Source organism: Gopherus evgoodei, chromosome 11 (genome assembly GCF_007399415.2).
Source record: "Gopherus evgoodei ecotype Sinaloan lineage chromosome 11, rGopEvg1_v1.p, whole genome shotgun sequence".
Classification (NCBI taxonomy): domain Eukaryota; kingdom Metazoa; phylum Chordata; order Testudines; family Testudinidae; genus Gopherus; species Gopherus evgoodei.
The window spans coordinates 57652738-57674288 of NC_044332.1; the positions used below are offsets into that span (position 1 = coordinate 57652738).

The 21551-nt window shown below is 42.5% G+C and overlaps 1 protein-coding gene across 6 annotated transcripts in view; it reads left to right on the forward strand.

The window, feature by feature from the left end:
• GTDC1 (glycosyltransferase like domain containing 1) overlaps positions 1-12084 on the forward strand; it is a 288636-nt gene extending 276552 nt beyond the window's left edge. For 5 of the 6 annotated variants that reach the window (XM_030579574.1, XM_030579573.1, XM_030579577.1 and 2 more), the window contains 3 exons: positions 1818-1888; positions 2579-2670; positions 10805-12084. In XM_030579574.1, the coding sequence (XP_030435434.1) occupies positions 1818-1888; positions 2579-2670; positions 10805-10888 (247 nt within the window). In that variant the 3' untranslated portion in view covers positions 10889-12084. Of the gene's footprint in view, positions 1-1817; positions 1889-2578; positions 2671-10804 lie in introns of those variants that run through there. The other variant, XM_030579576.1, reaches the window with a different exon arrangement.
• The last annotated feature ends 9467 nt before the right edge of the window (positions 12085-21551 follow it).

A 21551-nucleotide genomic window follows, 5' to 3' on the forward strand; every position in this document is an offset into this window, starting at 1 on the left:
TTGTCATGATATACTTTTCTGCTAAATTACAAAAATATGTGAAAGCTATGATCATGCTCTTTTTATATTGAATCTAAAATCAGTGTAAAATATATAATGAATGTTATTTCCAATATATTTTAAACTCTAGGAATTATGATCTGAAAGGTGTATAGTATGTAGGAGCTAATGTTCGATTCCAGGAACCTCTAAGGAAATATATTCAGTTTTTACTGTGTAAAGGTAGAAAATTAGTATGTAAATAAGATCATCTGCAAATGAAAGAATAATTCCAAATCTTAACTTTTTCCCAACAAACTATAGAAATATTGGAGTCTAATTTTACTAATTCTTGATGCATACAAAGGTTTTGGTAAGGGGATGTTACATAGTCAATTGATGACTCAGATTGCTTCTTGGCCTGCAGCTATTACTGAAACGTCCACGGTTTCACTTTTTCTTTTATGGTGAAAGAAAACTTTAATATTCTACTTGTTTTGATATCTGACACAACATTTAAGAACTGAAAAATTATCAAGTAAATCACATACTAGAAACATTTTCCTTTAGTAAAAAAAATATAGTTGTAGACTTTGAACACTGAAATTTTTGTTAATTTTTAAAATGCATATTATTTAAAAAAATGAAATTACAATTGTTTAATTAATACCTTGCTAAGTATTTGAGAGGAAATGTGTATCTTGGTCCTTCTAAGGCTAAAGACAGATTGAAAACAAAACTTTCTTTCTTTTCCCCCCAAAACTTAGCAGGACAAAAAGAAACAATTCTTTCTGAACCGTATGTAATAAAATAAAAACAAAATGTGCAGAAATACATTAAAATGCATTTGTTTTGTCGTCATAAATTTGAAAAAGTGATTGTTGACAAGACGAGGAAATAAGCTGAAGTTAAAAATAAAGCCCTTCTTTGGTCAGCATGTTGGATATATTCAGACTTTCATAAAATAAACATATTTTTAAAAGTGCTTTGAATTTCACTGTGTAATTTCTGGCCAACAGAAATTACAGTTGTATTTTCAAAGTTTATTATATGTCAGATCAGTGGTCATTATGCAGAAGGAATAAGTTAAATACTCAGTACTTTAACCTGTTCAGTTATCAAAATGCAAATATAAACTCGATAATTTCTCTTTAGATTTGCTATTTGATAACTTTCTGACATTCTTTCACAATAATAAAATATTTAGGTTTGATATTATGGAAGGTTATGTAAATTATTCCTCAAGAAAACAACAGTATAAACCACTAAATGCTTTGGCAAAAGATTCTTGACAGTATTTATTAAAAAAATACAAATTTTGTGTCCTGAATCACATGATCTGAATCATGTGTATAAAATGACGATGTCCCAACATCTTGGCACTTTTCGTAGACAATGTTTAAGTGTAACGTTTGAATTCCTATAGTTTAAGAACAAAACACTTTATGCCAGGTAATTGTTATTGCATGAATATCCTTGTTTTTCTGCAGCATTATTAAGAAAAGCTGTCCATACTTCACCATGTTGTTACATGTGTCTGTCTGCTGATTATAAAATGTGTTAAACAGTATTTAAAAAACAAAAAAATGCAGAGCCGCGCTTTGATTTATTCAGTGAACAAAACATATGCTCACTGTTCTGTTCTATGTAATTCATATGATCAATAAAATTATCTTTAAAAAGAGCAACTTTGGCAGTTAGAAGGATTATACTGTTGAACAGGGAAAATGATTTACTTCTGCTTTATGCAGTCAACTTCAATGCTGTTGGACCAAAAGATGTTTTTTTGGCTCCATGATGTATTTTTAATGTATTTGTTTATCATTTTTAATCTTTAGGATAGAAGCTGTATATTGTGGTTGTTATCCACTATGTCCTAACGCTTTGGTGTATCCAGAAATATTTCCAGGTAGCTGCTTTGATGCACATTCTTTTTGTTGAAATTTAATACATGATTCATGTAAAGTTTGAGAATAAACTTAAGCAAAAGCAAATTGTTTATTTGGCAAGCCAACATGTTAGTGTTAAGGAAAATTTTATGTGTTTTAATACATTAGACTAAGTTTATATTTACCATCTGTTCTTTCAAGATAACACAAAAGCAAGTTTTGAAATAGCATTCTTCATTGTTAGCATACACAACCCATAATGATACATTTTTATAAAAAGGTCAGTGCTGCTGCAATGGATTGCAGATTTTTTTAATGATATACAGAGAGAAAAATAGAGGTCTGAAAATCACACCAAATTATTTAAACATTTAATACTTAATAATATGCAACTGTGGTACAGGATACACACTAATATAGTACCAGTTCTTTGAAAAATCTCATCACTAAATGTATCACATATGCATTGTGTTACATTAGAATAATGTATTTTAATCACCCAAAGGAGATGTCTAAACAGCACAACTACACAGTCTTATTTAGCATTAAACATCCTTGTGAGCTGAGGTAACCTTATAAAATCATGCTTAAATAATGTAAAACACGAGGCGGCACAGAGCAATATGCATTTTTAATTAGTAAAGTGACTAATATCGAGTGTGTGCTTTGAGGTTTTTGTTTCATTAAAAATGTATCTGTTTTTCCTGCAGCTGAATATCTGTATTCTACACCTGAACAGCTTTTTAAAAGGCTTCAGAATTTCTGCAAGAGACCAGATATTGTAAGGAAACATCTCTACAAGGTAGTTGTTAAGAACAGTTTTACAAGATATAATGCCATATTGAAGTACAAAGAAAAAAACTTAAAAAAAAACAACATTTAATTAACATACTAATGTTTAAAGGAAACATGCTAGGGAGGGATATTAGTTATTACACTAACAAGGATTAATTAAACTAGATGCCAGTTGTATTAACCTAGGTCTAATGAATACATACACTTAATGCATGCTACATGCTTTTTTTTAAATTTATTGTTTTCTAAAATGACTGTCCTTTACATTTGGACCCAAGAGGCTTATAAAAATGAACCTGGATTAATGTAACTCATTAGTTTAAAAGGAAAGTAAAAGAAAGATCCAACAATTACACTAATGAGGATAAACCTACCTTCCTATCATAATTTAATCTGCAGTCCTCAAGAAGTTGAGGTGAATGACAACAGGTAAGTTCTTTTTGCCCCTTTTAGAACTATTTTGGCAATTATTGTGAATATTTAACTCTTTGTACTAAAAGTTTAAATGAAGTGAAAGTTAACTCTTAATGTGCTTATAATTTCTTATCTGAAGAATTTAGAAGAAAGTTTACTGAAAGCATAATTTACTAATATTTATCCCACCATTATTCTTTGCAATGATTTCTTTAAAGAAATAAAAGTTTAAATTATTGGAATGACCAATAAAATTCTGATCCATTAGTCTATGCTAAACTTGCTTTCAGATTTTTAAGATGCATTTGTACGCCATGGTAGTAATTAAACTTTTCTTTAGTTATGTGTTTGTAGATAGTGTACTGATTTTTACATTATTTCACTAATAACTTATCATCACATGGTGATGTTTTGATAACATAGCTATTATTTTCACATGTGCTAATGTGAAAATTTACAACACTGAGTGCTAAATTAGGGCTCTTACAAGCCTCAGGTGCCCTTGGGACTGGCGCAAGGCACATTAAAAGAGCGTGATAAAGGCATAACAAGTAGCATTTTAAAAAGCATCTAGATCACTTAGGAGCCTGAGACCTATTGAAAGTCAATGGGACTTAGGCTCTTAAATCACATAAGCACTTTTAAAAGTTTCCCCAACATCTTTAGAGGTCTGGATGAGCATGGATAGAGGTGCCCCTTGTGATACCTGTAGCCACCCCAGCATGCGGGTAGTGGACTTGCCAAGTAAACCTCTCCTAACCTGGGCCACTAATACTACCAGCAGCACTCATCCCTCTAGCCCCATTCTCCTTGCACTGTGAACCAGAAAATGCCTGGCCTCTCAATGCATGCATCACCTGCCCCCTCTCCTCCTTTAGCATACCCATGCAGAAGGAGGTATAATTTAGTCCTGAATATATGTTTGACTTATTTTGTGACCCAAAAATAGTCATTTACATAATGATACATCAAAAGAAGATGTTGTTTCTGCAGGAAACAGTTAAACTTCAAGTAAAAAAGGAGAGAACCAAAAATGCAATTTAACACCCAATTTCAAGCTCATTATCTTTCATTGTCTATTAACTTGGCAATGGTTCAGAAGGTAGCTCATAATAGTTTAAAATGCTGACTGAACACTTCCAGTATTCAGCATTACTTCTTGAGTCAGTACTATACATGGAGACTTCAAAGAGAAAACTGTTCTTAAACGTTTACCCTGACATTTCCCAATTTTTTGCGTTCAGTTAGCAGTTTTCTTTCACATGGATCTACCTTATGCGTATGGATCCCTAGCTCCTGCATAAAGGGAATGCTAGGATGCTGAAAATGGAAATAGTGGCAGAACAAACATTGATACTAAAAGAGTATGCTATCAAAGTATGGCACAGAGAGGAATGTGTACACAGCCCAATAAGCAAAATGCTTCATTTGTGTCCAGTGCCTCCTTTTGAAAAAACACTCCTTGGTGAATGAGTTATAAGTAAAGTGCCACCACAGAAATGGAGCAGTTTATCACATCACTTCAAGTTGCACATTATTAACCCTGCAACTGAGTGTTTGCAAGTTTTAAGTATTTGTAGTATACCTCGACCTCGATATAATGCGACCCGATATAACACGAATTTGGATATAACGCAGTAAAGCAACGCTCGGGGGGGGAGGGGGCTGCGCACTCCGTGGATCAAAGCAAGTTCGATATAACGTGGTTTCACCTATAACGCGGTAAGATTTTTTGGCTCCTGAGGATAGCATTATATCAAGGTAGAGGTGTAGTTTTTGAAAAAGTAGCACTGGAAGGACTGGGGACAAATCATTTTAGAATTACAAAACCAGAGCTTGAGCTAAAGCCCGTGACAGTCAGTAAAAAGATTCCCTTTGACTTTAATAGGCTTTGGATCAGGCCTTGAGAATGTGAATACACATAGACACAAATATACAAGAATTGTTTATTTTGCAAATAAACTACCATTAAAAGGTTCTGAAAGAATGTCCACTTAGAAATGTGTTGTAAATGAAATACTTCTTCAGACAGTTGAAACTAGCAGTAAACAATACCTCAGTGGTGAACTCATCTGGGTCATACACTAGCTTATTCACCGATATTAGTTGCTTTACACTTAGGAGTCCATATTCAGTATGTATAGTAGTGATACAGGGAAAGTGGGAAAAGAGATCTGATATGGCAATTTGCTCCTTTTTTCTTCTTTCATAACCTTTTCTGGCATGCTCCATTACTAAAAGTTCAAAATACAGCTGTGTGTTCCTACAAAGAGACAGAAAAACTGTATAAAAGCAAAAAAGAATATTTTTCCTTTACATTTTAGACATTCTGTCTCATAAGTCTTGAAATAGAAATAAGCCTTTGCTTACATTTTCTGCTTATTTTTGTTGCCGTTGTATTATTAAGAATATCAAAAGTAGTCAAATACATTGCTGCATTATTATGTTGATTATGTGCAGTGCTTGTGCCAACTTATAAAGTTAGAGGCAAAGGAAAATAGAATGATACTTGTTACAAAAAAGGCAAACAACTTAAAAAATGTAGGACACCAAAGGCTGGGTTGTGAATAAGTCTTGGGTGCACTGTGAAATATAAAGTGAAGCCAAGTACTTCTGAATGCCCAAGTAAAGCTGATATCTACCAGAACACAAGGCCTGGAGTGTCACTGTTTTTGTTAATGGAAGTTCAAACAAGCAATCCCCCCCGCCCTCCAATCCCATTAAAGTGAACACGCTAACACAATAGACTGTAACAGTGAACTGTACATTACATAAATACATATTTATAGTTTTCTTTAAAACATACATAAGTGTAAGTACCTAATAAGGACTTTTCATGGTACACACTGTTTACCTTTTATACTGTAATGGCTCTGAAAACTCATTTCAACTTGAATGCTCCATCCCACAATTGATTAACCGATGAAGAGGGGATAGTTGTGTCAAAAAATAATGGATCAATTATTTGCTCTGCTCTAGTTTTATTTAGCTAAAAGTTAGTCTTTGTTTTTGTGTGTTCTAAGCCAGTACACTCACAGTCAAGCACTAAACAAATAACAATGGTGCATCAGCTCCCAATGTCAGCTTAATGAGCCAAGCTGGGCTTTCTATCAACTTCAGCTCATACAGGCAAATTCATTCATATATCAGTTTAACTGAGAGCAGAATTTGGACCATTTTCTGATACTACTATTATTATTTCTGTAACACCACAAGAGTACGTTACATGCATATGAAAAGACATATTACCTGATTTTTATCTCATTTACACCAGTTTAAATCAGGAGTACCTCCACTGAAGTCAGTGGCATTACACTGGTGTGAAACCGGTTTAAGTAAGTAAGATCCCAGTCAGGCCTATTTCCCCTGCCCTCAGTAATTTACAGTCTAAGGGCCCAATCATGCTATTTAGTAGAACTAATCAGAAAAAAATTCTGATTAATCATTTTTAGTCAGGATTTGCCAATTAATCGAAAATAGACTGTTTTTTGGAAATGGTTTGATTTTGACAAATTTCTGATGGACCACAGAACCTCAGAGCTTGCGAGCTTGCACTTTCACGGTTCCCAGGCTCTCAGTTCCCTTTCAACCTCCATGCAGGCTACCAAGAACACAGGGCTTCCTGTGCTTCCAGGCCCATCGGCTCTGGCAGCCCACTAGCCTGGCTGATACGGAGCTGGAGACTCTACAAGCCCTGGAAGCTACCGACTAGAAACTGGCATGACATGATTCTTGACAGTTTTACTGCTACCCAGTGGCAACACTGGTCAGTCTCTTGTTAACTTGACACCAAGAGTCTGTTCAGCTTTAACACTGCTATTCAGTAATGGGCAGCAGTTAAACTGACTAGAATCATATCAGTCAGCAGCTGCTAGGGCTTCCAGGGTCCCTACCTGTCCTGCAGCTTGCCAGGCAGACAGCCAGGGATCATTATGAGCATACACTCTACCCTAATATAATGCTGTCCTCAGGAGGCAAAAAATCTTACCACATTATAGATGAAACCACGTTATATCGAATTGTTTTGATCTGCCAGAGCGTACAGCCCTGCGTCCCTCCCCCCCCGAGCGCTGCTTTACCGCGTTATATCCAAATTCATGTCATATTGGGGTAGAGGTGTATATTGTTTCTAGAATGAAATATTTCATTATTTCAGTTCCGTGATAATTTCTGAGGTTTTTTCTTTGTCCCAATTTAAGGCAGAAAAAATAGTTGAAATCTCAAAAATTTTCCTGAGTTGGGAAAACCATTTCCCATCCAGCTCTCCTAATTAGGCATAGCTAGGTGTTGCAGGCTGAGCGGACTTAGAGGGAGTGCCAGGAGGCATTCTGAGTTCCTTGGTGCGCTCCCAATCGCTCGTCTCTATGACATTCATTATTTTTATATGATAAATATAATGATATAATATAATATATATATTTATCATGTCCTCTCTTATTTGTCTCCTTTCTAAGGTAAATAATGCCAATCTTTTCAATCCTTTTTGAAATGGGATGACCAGTACTACACTCAATATTCCAGATGAAATGTCATCACTTAATATAATGGCATTACAACATGTTCTGTGTTATTTTCCATACCATTCTTTATGCATCCAAATATCGTTTGCTTTTTTGACCATAGCTGAACATTCAGAGGTCTTCAATGAACTGTCCGCGGTGTTCACCACATCTTTTTTCCTGAGCTGATAAAGTTAATTTAGAACCCTGTGAGGTGGATGTGTAGTTCAAATAATAATAATAATAATCTCATGTGAATTATTTTGGATTTATTAGTAATGAACTTCATCTACCATCATGTTGTCCATTCACCTAGCCTGGTTAAATCCCTCTGTAGTTTCTCAGTCTTCTAATTAATTTTGTGTCATCTGCAAATTTTGCTACCTCACTATTCGCCACCTTCACAAGATTAATAAAGAAATAAGTGTTAAATAACATCAGACGTAATATGGAACTTTGAGAAAACCCAGTGCTATCCTTTGCTGTGACAAAAATTGACCTTTTGTCACCTGTCTCATAGCCATTTTTTGATTCATGACCACACTTTGCCTCTGACCCCTGATTACTTAGTTTCTTCAGTAACTTTTTGTGAGCAGCTTTGTCAAAGTCTAAGGGCATGTCTACACTTACCTCCAGAGCGATCGATCCAGCAGGGGTTGATTTATCGCATTTAGTGAAGACGTGATAAATCGACCACTGAGCACTCTCCTGTTGACTCTGGTACTCCACCAGAGCGAGAGGCGCAGGCAGAGTCAACGGGGAAGCGTAAGCCGTCGACTTACCACCATGAAGACACGTCAGTAAGTAGATCTAAGTACGTCAACTTCAGCTACATTATTCATGTAGCTGAAGTTGCGTAACTTAGATCTTTCACCCTGACCCCCCCGTCACTGTAGACCAGGCTTAAGTAAATTATATCTACTTAGTTCTCCCTTTCCCATTACTTCAGTGTCACATCCAAAGAATTCTAATAGATTGGTGAGAGAAGATTTGTCTTTAGTTTAGTTTAGTTACTTAGATGTTCCATTGCATTCCGTGTTAGAAATATACAAACAAGCAAGGAAAGAGAGTCACACAAAGTCATGTCATTTGGATTGTTTAGGATAGACAGGCTACTTTTTGATTCCAGGTGGTTTTATTTATTATCTGTGATATTGTTATTCTGATTTTAAAGTATTTTATATTATAACAATAGCAGGGAACAGACGATGCATCAGCCTGCACCCTAAAATTGATTGTTAAAATATGGAGAAAAGAAGGAAATGTTAAAATTAATGAGCAAAGAATTACAAGCCAGGCTGATTTGTACAATGAAAGATGTCTGGTGTACTTCTCAGATGGCTTAAGGCAGTTAGCCTCATGCCTCAAAAAGCAGCCAAGTCACAGACCCAGTATTTGAACATTTGTTTCCAAAGGCATTTGATGTATTTGAATGTTGAATTCCAAAGGTAATTACTGCATTGGTCAAGTTTGTCCTCTTATATTCTTCTCTACCTAATTGTTACTTAAAAAAAGAGGACAAGGTGGTTTACAGGGTTTGAACTGAGCCAGTTCAAAGTGGTTTAGTGAACTGCTGTTTTCTTGAATGTTGGCATATTGTGCTTCCAATGTCAGCTTTCCTATTAAATAAACTTTAGTTCTTATGGTTGCAAAGATAATCTTAAAAATGTTAATGGAGCAAAAAACTGATGCAGCGCTGTCTACCTGAATCTGCAGATATCCTGAAGTGATAGGTCTGAGAATAGGGTGAACTGGCCCTCTTAATTTGAATGAAATGTTAACTCTGAAGTCTAATGATGATAGTTTAAATGGCAATATTAATTATTTCATTTTTGATAAAATCATGCAAGAAAGAAGAGGGTCCATTGTGTTATGGAAAATTACTCTTCTGCTAGTGAAATCTTGTTTTCATGCCTCCAGTGGGAAGACCTTGTTTTGTGGGTGGAGCTTGGAAGTGTCCCAATTTTAGGAACTTTTGGTTGATTCATATTCCACTCCTTTGAATAACAATCAGTGAGAGCCTTTGCAGTTTTATATATACGAACACCACACAAATATTCAGTTGTGTAATGGTACTGGCGTATCAGAACACCATAAAACCCAAACACACTTCCACCGATGTACACGGTGGAGAAGGATATTATAATTTATTTGTATCCTACAGCAGGTTGTTATGAAATAAAGGCCAAAAAATCAGGACTAGTTTGGTGAAATCAGGACTAGTATTCACATTACTGCTACTCAATCCTGGCAATTTTACTTCAAAAATATTTAAATTGAGTTTAGTACATGTGAAAAATGATAGATTAAAAATACTGGAGACTGAAGTCTTCCATCCACAGAACTGATAGCAACACAACACACAATAAACTTCCATATAATGCCCCTGCCATGGTCTGCCCTGTCTAAAGATGGGAGAGAGAGTCTGGTCTTCCTGCCCATTCAGTCCTTGGCAGCACCTCTGCTGAGACTGCCAACCACACTTACAGTTGTTTGTTGGCATGAATACTTGTCTAATAGCAAATAAACGGAGACTGCCAAATAATTTCCTGTAGATCATTAAAAAAAAATAATCAGTAACTGAGTCACTACTGACCTGGATCAGATTTGAACCGGTGGCTTAGGTGAACAGCAGGCATCATATCCTTTCTTAGTCTTCTGGACTTTCCAGCTCCTGCTGTTTACATTATTTAATAGAAAGTTAATGTTAAAAATAAGCATATTTGTAAACCAAGTTCTGCTAAAACTCATGATTGCACCATTCTTAAAACAAACTGCACAGTTCCTACTTTTGGTAGAGTGATGCTTCACCCGTGACTGTCCCTTTAAAGTGAAGTTTGTTTCTGGGGAGAGGAAATGAAATCATCACTTAAGCATCTTCTGGTTTTGTTCTGATTTAAAAACTTCTCGGTCAGACATAAAGCCTCATAAGCGCAGCAATGTGCTGATATCAGGCGAAGTGTTTGCAGCAAACAGCACTTGTTTACAAAATTGTTCCATCCTGAGATTGGAAGTCTAATACTTTGATCCAATCAGAGGGCAGAATTTTCTGACCCTGGTTTACAGTAGTATTTATACTATCTGCACTACTTCAGAATCTACCTCTGAAGACATGAAATAGTTATATATTAATCAAGCATTTGTGTCATTTTGTTCACACTAAGGACAGATCTTTTGTGTTTTAGCAGCTCATGTTCCTTCATTTGAATCCTTTTCTTTTTCTCATAGGGTGAGATGGATCAGTTTTCTTGGGCAGCACTACGTGGTAAATTCAGGTCTCTGCTCACAACAGAACCTAGGGAAGATTTGTGACAGATGGAGCTAAGTCACAAACTTGTAGCCTAAGGCAGAATCTGTAGAACTTTCCAGAGTGTGCCCATATTTACCTGATCAGAGAGAAAAGAAAATCTGCAGAGGAAGCTGAGCCTGGCTGCTTGTCATAGCTGACACAGAGCCATCTGCCACAAACCTGTGGCGGCTTCAGATCTCCAATCCCTGCCACCACCCGAACTCAAATTAAATACAGATTCCTAGAGACGTTATGATGGTTACACATGTCCTCGGCATCACATGCAGGAGACTGTTCAAAAAAAATATGTGGCCTGTTGTATAACCGCACTCATGTATCCCATATGTGGTGCCACATTGAATTTCCGGTTAAATCTGTTTTTATCCTTTGTACTGGATGACATGGTGCCTGAATTCTTTCTTTTTGCCGACATGATGGCAGCCAAACTGCAGCTTCAAACGCTCACACTTGGCTGGGTTTCTACCTAGGTTGCCAGGTTATCATTGGAGCCTTATTGTGTCCTCAAAGGGCCACAGGGCCTGAAAGGAGGATCAGAGTGCTACTGGACTAATTGGGCAGCCATCTATGAATTGTTTGTAGGCAAAGCACTTTTCTTTTTGCAAATTAATGACTCTCTGGCACAGGGTTTTTAAGTGAAGGTATTAATAAGGGGTCTGGCAGGTATTCCCATGATTCACAGTTACATTTGCATTTAATTAATCTTAAAGAAAGCTGCAAGATAAACAGCTGTAATTCAAACTAGCATGGGAAATATGCTACATGGTGCCATCTATCCGATAAAATGAAAGCTGAGACACTTGTTTTATTTCTCTCAAGGATGGAGAACAAACAGATAACAGTCAAAATACTTCCAATAAAAACCAGTAGTTTTTATGTAACTGTAGTTCATCAAAAATCTTTGCATTCAGTTACAAATATAATCTTAAAGATAAATCACTTATGATTCTAAGCATTAGGCTGCTGTATTTGTTGATGTAAAATGTTTTGAAGATTTAGATTGTACAATAAATTTTAATAAAGTGCCCACTGCATTTTTTAATTAGTATATCTCATTCATGTATAAGTGTGTACATCCATCTGTATGCTTATCACTGTGCATATCCTTGTGACAGAGTCAATGAATACAATTGTGTCTTTATCTGATGAATTTAGATTCTGTTTTGCAAATGATAATAAAATTGTTATAACAACTCCAAGATTTTCAACTGTGTTCTGGGAAGAAGCAAGAGGTAAACAGGAATTCTCTTGGTAAGTCATTATGGTTTAAACTCTGCTAACACTGCCGTCTCTGACAAATAAGCTTTCAACTTCCCTAGTTTGGGGCAAGATAGCGTCTCTTCCCCCACCTCCAAAAAAGCCTCTATCACCTGAATACTAATTGAGTTTTCTTCTTTAGGTTTGCCAGTGTTTCCCCTAATTCCACAATACACCCCAGTTCCTGCCATTCAGAGACGAATGTACTGAGTAATATGTTTCTTTCTTAAACATTCTGTTATGCATACTTGTGAACTCTGAACTTACAATTCGGAAGTGATAGTTAATCTATTTTGTTATACCATCAAGCAGTGTAGTGGTCTCAGATTTTACAGTGTGAGAGATACTGTATGCATACCAGTATTCCATGATTGCTTTTTGCTGATCAGGGAAATTATTACATGACATTCCGGTGGGTCACTTGTAAACATTGTGATGTTTTACTGATCCTGAAGAAATGTAATATTACAATAATCATCTGTGCATTTATGTTTGCTTCTCCCTATTGGTACATACACTAAAATTACTGCATACTTCAACTTTAAACTGACCGCTAGAAAAATAATGCAAGTTAAAGCTGTCATTTCATCCTGACAGTCTGTCTAGTTGTTGCTGCACATAAGTAATAATACCACTTGTCACTTGTATAGTACTTCTCATCTGAGTATCTCTGCAGATACTAAATATCACAACATCCATGTGGAGGCAAATAAGTATTTTTAGATGGGGAAATTGAGGCATGGTGTGGTTAAATAGCTTAAAATATCAATGTCAGAACCATCAAAGGGACCTAGGAGTTCTGATTTCCTGCTCAAGCCCATAGGCAACAATCCCCTCACACATGGTTCTGACACCCCTGCTATCCCAAGACATGATATTGCGAGTTAAGAACATTGAACCTTATCCAAAAGCCCATTAAAGGCAATGGAAAGACTCCTATTGATTTCAGTGAGCTTTGGATCAAGTCCAAAGAGAGAAGCAGGCCTTAACTCTGGAGGTTTTTTAATGACTTTTTTGGTTTCAACGCTGTTAGTTTAATGTAATCTTTTGTATGTGAATTACAGTTTATTTTTTTAAAAATGTGTCTTTGAGAAGTTGATTCTCCACTACTGATGAAGAGTCATCGAAACCTCAGGGAGGGATAGAAGATTATCGTTCTAACTGTTCAGATATTTATATACCCCCAGTGCTGTAGTAATGGAACACATGGAGGCACTTTCATGTAGACCTTTTCTAGATTAGGGAAGTAGTCACGTTTAGGTCAGGCTTAACTAGATGAGCCTGACCTGAACTCAACCTTTTTCCAAGTCTAGTCAAAACTTTAGATGGTGTGACAATTTCCCTAGAACCAGTGAGGTACTCCTTTTGAAAGAAAGTGGAAGTCCCTATTACTTTTCGAGGCACATAAATTCTTAGAAATGTTGGACAGGAAGGGACCTCAAGAGCTCATCAATTCCAGCTCCCTGCACTGAGTCAGGATCAAGTAAGCCTAAACCACTCTAACAGGTGTTTGTCCAACCTGTTCTTAAAAACCTCCAATGATGAGAATTCCACAGCCTCCCTTGGAAGCCTGTACCAGAGCTTAACTACCCTAATAGTTAGAAAGCTTTTCCTAATATCTAACCTAAACCTTCCTTGCTGCAAATTAAGCCCATTACTTCTTGTCCTACCTTCAGTCGACACAGAGACTAATTGATTTCTGCCCTCTTTATAATAACCCTCAACATATTTGAAGATGTTGTCAGGTCCCCCCTCAGTCTTCTTTTCTCAAGACTAAGCATGCCCAGATTTTTTAACCTACTAGATTAGGTTTTCTAAACCTCTTATCATTTTTGTTGCTCTCTTCTGAACTCTTTCCAATTTGTTCACCTTTCCTCAACCATGGCACCCAGAACTGGACACAGTACTGGAGCTGAGGCCTCACCAGTTCCAAGTAGAGAAAGACAGTTACCTCCCATGTCTTACATACAACACTCCTGTTAATAAATCCAGAATGTTATTAGCCTTTTTTTGCGACTGCAGCACATTGTAGAATCAGATAAAATTTTTTATCCACTATAGCCCCCAGATCCTTTTCAGCTATACTACAACCTAGCCAGTTATTCCTCATTTTGCAGCTGTTCACTGGATTTTTCTTTCTTAGGTGCATGCCAGTGCACAACTTGAAATGCTTTGTTTGTGGACAGAATGTACCCAGAAAGTTTATATGTCAGCAGATAATTAGAGAGTGTTTGTGGATCTGCACATGCTCATTTATTCTTCATACTAATAGGATTTTGTATTTTTTAAGTGAAAGAGAACCTAAGAAAGATTCCCATCCTAAGAGGAAAGACTTATCTACCCCCTATACGGGTTCGATTTGCACCCACTTATGTCTGCAGAGAAAACTTTTGTAAATAAGGGATTCACTCCCTAGACACCAAGAAGAGCTATGGGGGGAGAGGCTTTCCTCCACGGTTGCTTTAATTCATGGCTAGGTTCATAGGAGGCCCACTGATGGAAGATGCCTGAGAATGTTTTGTATAATCAGCATATCTCCTAAATGGACTAGGCCAACCCCCTGCCTGGTTAACACCGCCAGTGTTCTGGTCTATTCTAATCTGTGTCAGGCTTCCCGGCTCAGCAGGTGGTACAAGGTTTGTGAAAGGCTTGAGCCAATGCTCTTCCCCTCAATCTCCAAAGAAGAGGATTTCCATCACAAGAGGCCTGCAGCCTGGGTGCTGCTATAGTGTGAAACAATCACAAAGTGTGTGTTTGCCGGTGTTTTTAGTAGTTTCTCAGAACCAAGGAAGAACCAGCCATTCTGCACAAATTCTTCTAAAGCTTTAACTTTAAAAATGTTCTAGATATAAAATTTGGTTTTCAGTGCTGTAGTCCATACTCATATGAGTAGCCTATATTTACTGAGCTACTCATGCAAGTAAGAGCTGCAGGATCAGCCCTTGCCTTTGTTTATCTTGTATCTATTATTGTTTCATCTACATTGAAATAGGAACTGCGAGCTCTTTGATATAAATTGTTAGTTTCACTGCAGGTCTAGTAATTGCCCTTTTGATCTTTGATTAAATGCTTTTCTGTAATGTCTTACACCAGTGCCTCACCACAGAGAGCTCTCTGCCATGTTCACTGTGATACGCTAGGGCTCTGAGCCCATGCTCCTTGCATGTCTGTTTAAGTTACTGCCTATTTTGAGTGTTCTGGGAATGCAGGTTTGTCCATAAGGAAATTATTTTTCCTTCTCCTGTAGAAGAAGAGAACAGCTCTGTCTACACAACGGAAATGTTTGCAAAATGTTCTAGCCCTTGCTAGCACCATTTCAGTCTCATGTTGATAGCATTGGGAGCCCTGTTATAGACATGCTGCCATCCATGTTTTATGCCCTGTGTCCTCTGATATTGCACAAACCTGTGCTAAATCAAGCTGCTGGATTTTTCTATACTGACATCAGTAGTCTGTGCATATAAAAGAACAGCATTAAATTAAAAGTCTGGAGCAAATTCTGCTTCTTCGTTACACCTGTATAAATCTCTAAGGGGTATGCTCCAGAGTAACAGGACAGATTTTATCCCTCATTTATATTTTTAAAGGCAACAAATGTCCTTTGCTCAGATCAGTGCAGACATCAAGGAGCACCTTAAATCAGAAAAATTCAAGGGGAATATACCCTGTAATAGGTTAAACTCATTTTTACTAAAATACTTTAAAAAAGCTTCACTGTATTAAACTAGGCTTCATCCTGAAGTGAAATTTTGCCACAGGCGTATGAAGCTTTGCAAATAAGGTTTTATAATGGAAGCACTGTCAGAATGTTAATTATAGGATAATAAATAGCAATGCTATATTCTCCTCTGATATTTCCTTACACTCCTAGTGAATATGCACAGCTGTTGTTCAAAACTGGTAATCCAGTACTATAGAACCATATTACATCTTGCACTTACAACACACCCTTCATGTAAGCAGCATCATAGAGCACTTAACAGGCAGAGGAAGAGAAAGCTGCTTCTAAGTAGAAGCCTTAACTGAACAAATGAGCTTTGAATTTTAACATAAGAATCCCAGTCAAACCAGAATTCTTGATCTTGCCAGGAGAGGCATTCCAAAGGCAAGGAGCATGCCAAATACAAAGTCTTTGCTCCAGCATTCTGGAGGCAGTACTTTAAAAGCCAGCATAACTGAACGATCAATCAGGACTAGACCGAGCAATAACATCACAACTGAAAGAGGCATAAAAGTTATACAAAGCGTTTGTAATATGGAGGAGGGAGTGGAATTTTAACAAGAATTAAACTCTGGAAGAGCCAGCCCCTTTCCTTCTTGATGAGCTGGGCTGGCTGGAAGAAACCAGAGCGACTTCCAGGGCCAAAAGGATGTAAGTGGGGGGTAGAGAAGGAAATCAGGGTTAAACAAGGCCAATATGATCTAAAAATACTAAAAAGCGAGCCCAGCCCGCGGAAGTGCACGAGCCAGCTGCGATCGCTGACAGTTCCAGCGCGAAGGAGGGACCCGGGCGCGGGGACTGGGGTGGCTCCGCGCACAGCTCGCTGCTGTCACGCACAGTGCGTGCTGGAGCTGCGCTGGTTCGCTCCGGGGCCGGCACCCAGAAGGTGGTGCGCGCGCCAGAGCCCCAGCAAAGGCAGAGGAAGGGGGGGAAATATCCGCTGGCGGGGAAACGTGCCTGTCGGGCAGCAAAGGCTGGGTCACTGGGGGCGGAGCCCGGCCCTGGGTTGCCCCTAGAACTAACCGGGCGTGGGGAGTCCCGACTGGGAACCGCTCCTGGGCTGGGGGCGAGTCCCGCCAAGGAAGAGACGCGAGGGACAAATGCGTAGGGCTGGGAAACGGCAGTCAGCGAACGAGCCCTAACGCGGGGCCAGGCGTTTGCTCTGGAGAGGGGCCTAGCCAGGCCTCAGTGGCCACTTCCCTCGGGTTTCAAGGGACTAACAGGCTGCACCGTCTCCAACGAAACGGCACCAGCTTCCCAGGAGTGCGGGGGGGGGGGGAGGGGAGGGTCTTTCCAAGTGTCAGAGCGCCCAGCAAAATACAGCTGGGACGTGCGAGCCTGACACTGAACGGGAAGAACAAGGCGGGGGGGTTGCAGCTGAGTTGTGAGCAAATGGAGCCCCGGCTCGTACGCGCTGCACCGCCCCCCCTTCAACCCAGCGTGCCCTGGAGCCAGGGCCGGGGGAGCAGCGGCGGGGACGACACACAAAAGCCGCCGCGTGGTTCGAGGCTGCAGAGCACTTCTTGGGAGCAGCCTCCGCCGACGTGTTCTGCCTTTGTCGCTCGCCGCTCTGTTCTCTGGCTTTCGCAGCCACTTGGCTGTTTACACTGGAGCGCTAACGCTGGGAGACTAGGCCAGGAAAATAGAAGCAGCAATAAAGCAAAAATAAAAAAAAGGGGGGGGCTGGACTGGCGCTAATGAATCGCTTTGGCTTAAACCCTTAATTTAAAGCTTAAAACGCGGTTATTTTAGAAGCAAAATAAGCTCGAGTGGAGTATTAATGGTCCCCCCCGCCCCCCCCCCACACACACTTCTTCCTTCCAGGAGGTTCCCCAGGCCCCTGGGTACATCAGCAAACTGTCCTACATGCTGGAGCGTGCAGCTGCAGCTCGGCCCGGGCACACTCCTGCCCACACTCGCTATCGAATGGGTTTTACATTAACACACATGGAAAACGAAGGAGAGCAGGGACTTTGTGACCAGTCTGTGCTCCCTTTTGCAGCGGCCGTCAGCTGACACATGGCAAAGGCGGGACAGGGGCTGCTTGCCTGACTGTAAGCTGTAATTAGGGATCCCGCACTCTCTGGCTAGCGCTTTGTGGCAAATGACAAATATTCCACAGCACCTCCCACCCTTGCAATAAACAGATTTGCACCAGCAAGGGAGGAGGTGCAGGAACCTCCAGAGCTGGAGCTGGAGCTTGCTTTCAGGGGGGTGTTGGGGTTTTTTTGCGGGGGGGCAGCGCATTTAAATTATGACCCGTGCAACTTTTAATCCCTTTGATTATATCAGAGAGAAGCAGAAGGAGGTGGAAGTTTCTCCCCAAAGTTTCCATTGCGATTTTCCACCCACCCCGAGCTATCTTCGCGGCTATTCTTAATTTCTAACCAAGGTGTCATTTAAAAGCAAAGTTATTTGCTCAGCTAAGCCTGGGATCTGCATACGTTACTGCTGCTTTCTCTCCTCTGTCCCGAGGGTGGGGAGGAATCTGCCCCCTACAAAGGAACAAGAGGGACCAGTGAAAGGGATGCGGCAAGCGAGCGGATCTGTTAGTTTCCCCGGGAACACTGGCTCATACTCTCCCGCCCAGCTGCCAGGACCAGGGCTGGCTCTCCCAGCACGCTCCGACAGCGCCGACTCCCCAGCTCATCCCGCGCGTTCTAGGCAGCGCAGATCCTGCTGCTGGCCGGGCCTGGGAGTCGCTTCTGATCAATCCCCCAGAACAGAGGCGCGGGTGCGGGGGCCCTTAGGGGAAAGAGAGAAAAGACACCGCTGGTTTGGCGGGGGGAGCAGCAGTGAGGCGAGGGGGTAGCAGCTGAAGTCCTGTAGCAGTGCCGCTCTCCCATACGGCTGCAGGCAGGCAGCGCTGCTCTAGTTAGTTATCGCTCTGTTTTATTAGGTCTTAAGCTCCCTCTTTTTGTCCTTCCTGGCTCTGCACTTCTCGGATCCCTGTGCTAGGAGGTTTGTGTGTATTCCCCCTACACCCACCCTTTTTGGCTGCAGCATTTTTGATGCAAATCCCCATCCCAGGCAAAGTGAGCCCAAGGAAGGTGTAATCCGTATTAACTATGCACGCACGAAAGGCTGTAGCTTTCCCTGCTGCAGAAACACTGGGGGCATAGGCAAGGAAAAATCTGACATTTAGTAACACTTCCTTCTTCTTCGAGTGATTGTTCACATCCATTCCAGTTAGGTGTGCGCGCCGCGCGTGCACGTTCGTCGGAAACTTTTTACCCTAGCAACTCCAGTGGGCCGGCAGGTCGCCCCCTGGAGTGGCGCCGCCATGGCGCCCAATATATATCCCTGCCGGCCCGCCCGCTCCTCAGTTCCTTCTTACCGCCGTGTCGGTCGTTGGAACTGTGGAGCGCGGCATAGCTGTCCTCCACGTCCCTAGCTCTCCTAGTTATCTATCGTTATCTATTGTTATTCTCTAGTTCCATTACAGTTGTTAAATAGTTTGTTAAGTTGATAGTTAAGTTAATTAGTTGTAAAGTACTTCTTCGCCGGGGGCTTAGCCCTTCCCGGCACCCGGCACCGGGCTCATGCCTGGTTCGCCGGGCTTCAAGCAGTGTGCGGCCTGCAAGAAGCCCATGCCTACCAGCGATCCCCACGAAGCGTGCCTGAAGTGCCTCGGGGAATCGCACAGATCTGACAAGTGCCGCATCTGTAAGGCCTTTAAGCCGAGGACAAAGAAGGAGAGGGATCAAAGGCTCCGAGCTCTCCTGATGGAGGCGGCACTTGACCCGACGGCTTCGCAGGCCGTGGTATCGGCACCGGCACCGGATCGCTCCGGCACCGAGAAGACTCCTCGGCACCGACCCTCTCCGGCACTGGAGCCAGAGCCAAGGCCGTCGAAGTCTAATACTCCGGCCAGGCAGACCCGGCTAGAGCGCCCGGCCTCGACATCGGCCGCGGCGCCGCCGGCACCGTCAGCACCGTTGACTCCGGGCCCGGCGGGTCCGTTGAGTCCGGTGCCGCCGAGCTCCCCCATGAGATCTGGGGTTGAGATAGTGGTCCCATCCACACCGGAGACCTTCGCCTCGGCTCGGGACCTTATTGCCCTGACGGAGCCTACTCGGCTGCCACCCCCGGTACCTCCGGTGCGGGTCGCGTCCAGAGGCAAGCCCATGATGTCGGCACCGCCCACAGACAGTCGTTCCCGATCCAGGTCCCGACGTCTTGGGCGCTCCAGATCCCGACGCCGCTCGCAGTCCCGGCACCGCTCCCCTCAGCGGTACCGGTCGCACTCGCGGCACCGGTCGGCATCGAGACGGTCGCGGTCAGGCTCCAGTCGACACCGGCACCGCGACTCCAGGAGCAGGTCCCGACGCTACTCGCCGCACCGGTCGACCTCCCGGCACCGAGCTGGTGGCAGATCCCGGTCCCGGTCCCGGTCTCGCTCGACCTCCCGGCACCAAGCTGGTGGCAGGTCCCGGTCGATCTCCCGGCACCGAGCTGGTAGTAGGTCCCGGCACCGAAGCGGCGCCCGGCACCGTGACAGATCCCGGTCCCGGTCCCGATCCCGGCACCGATATGACTCCCGGCACCGGTCCCCGGCACCGAGACGATCCTCCGTGCCGGCCCGCGCAGACCCGTACTATCCAGGGTCGGCCCCACCGTGGCCCTCGAGGCAGCCGTCCGTATCCTCCCAGGCGGACAGCGGCTATGCGCTGGGCACCGACCGGCAGGCGGCGCTGTTTGCTGATCCGCCGCTGCAGGACCAAGGCCCTCAACAGTGGGGATTCTGGACACCCTGGGCGTACCATCAGGCCCAGGGCCCCCAGCAGCTCCCTGCTAGGCCGGCGACTGCGGAGCGTAGGGCCCCTGAAGCCTCCTTGTCTCGCCCCCCTCCCTCCCCGGAAGGGGACGAAGGGTCCAAACAGCAGGACTCCGCTGTGGCTCCGGAGACAGAGGCGAGGGCTGAGGAAGACCCTCAGTTGGACACTATTGTGCCTGGGGTCTCATCATCCTCCTCCGCGGATGAGGCGGTGGCGGGTACCTCCTCCAACAGTCCCCCCCCGCTGGATCTTAGGGCGCACCAGGACCTCCTCAGGCGATTGGCTCAAAACCTGAATCTGCAGGCAGAGGAGGTCTCGGAGATAGAGGACCCAATTGTTACCATCCTCTCTTCTGATGCTCCCACCAGGGTCGCCCTGCCCTTTATACGGACCATCCAGGCCAATGCCAATACTATCTGGCAGTCCCCGGCCTCCATCCCTCCGACAGCGAAAGGAGTCGAGAGAAAGTACATGGCCCCTTCTAGGGGCTATGAATATCTACATGTTCACCCCACTCCCGGTTCACTGGTAGTGCAATCGGTGAACGATAGGGAGCGTCACGGCCAGGAGGCTCCGGCCCCCAAGTCCAGAGAGGCCAGGCGGATGGACCTCCTTGGCCGTAAGGTGTATTCGGCTGGGGCGCTGCAGCTCAGGGTCTCTAACCAACAGGCCCTGCTGAGCAGATACGCCTTTAACTCCTGGGTGGCAGTGGACAAATTTAAGGAGCTGCTGCCACAGGATGCTCGCCAAGAGTTCACGGCCATCTTGGACGAGGGCAAGAAGGTCGCACGCACGGCCTTGCAAGCCTCCTTGGACGCTGCGGACTCGGCTGCCCGTACCCTTGCGTCAGGAGTTACGATGCGTCGCATCTCCTGGCTGCAGGTTTCCGGCCTTCCGCCGGAACTCCAGCAT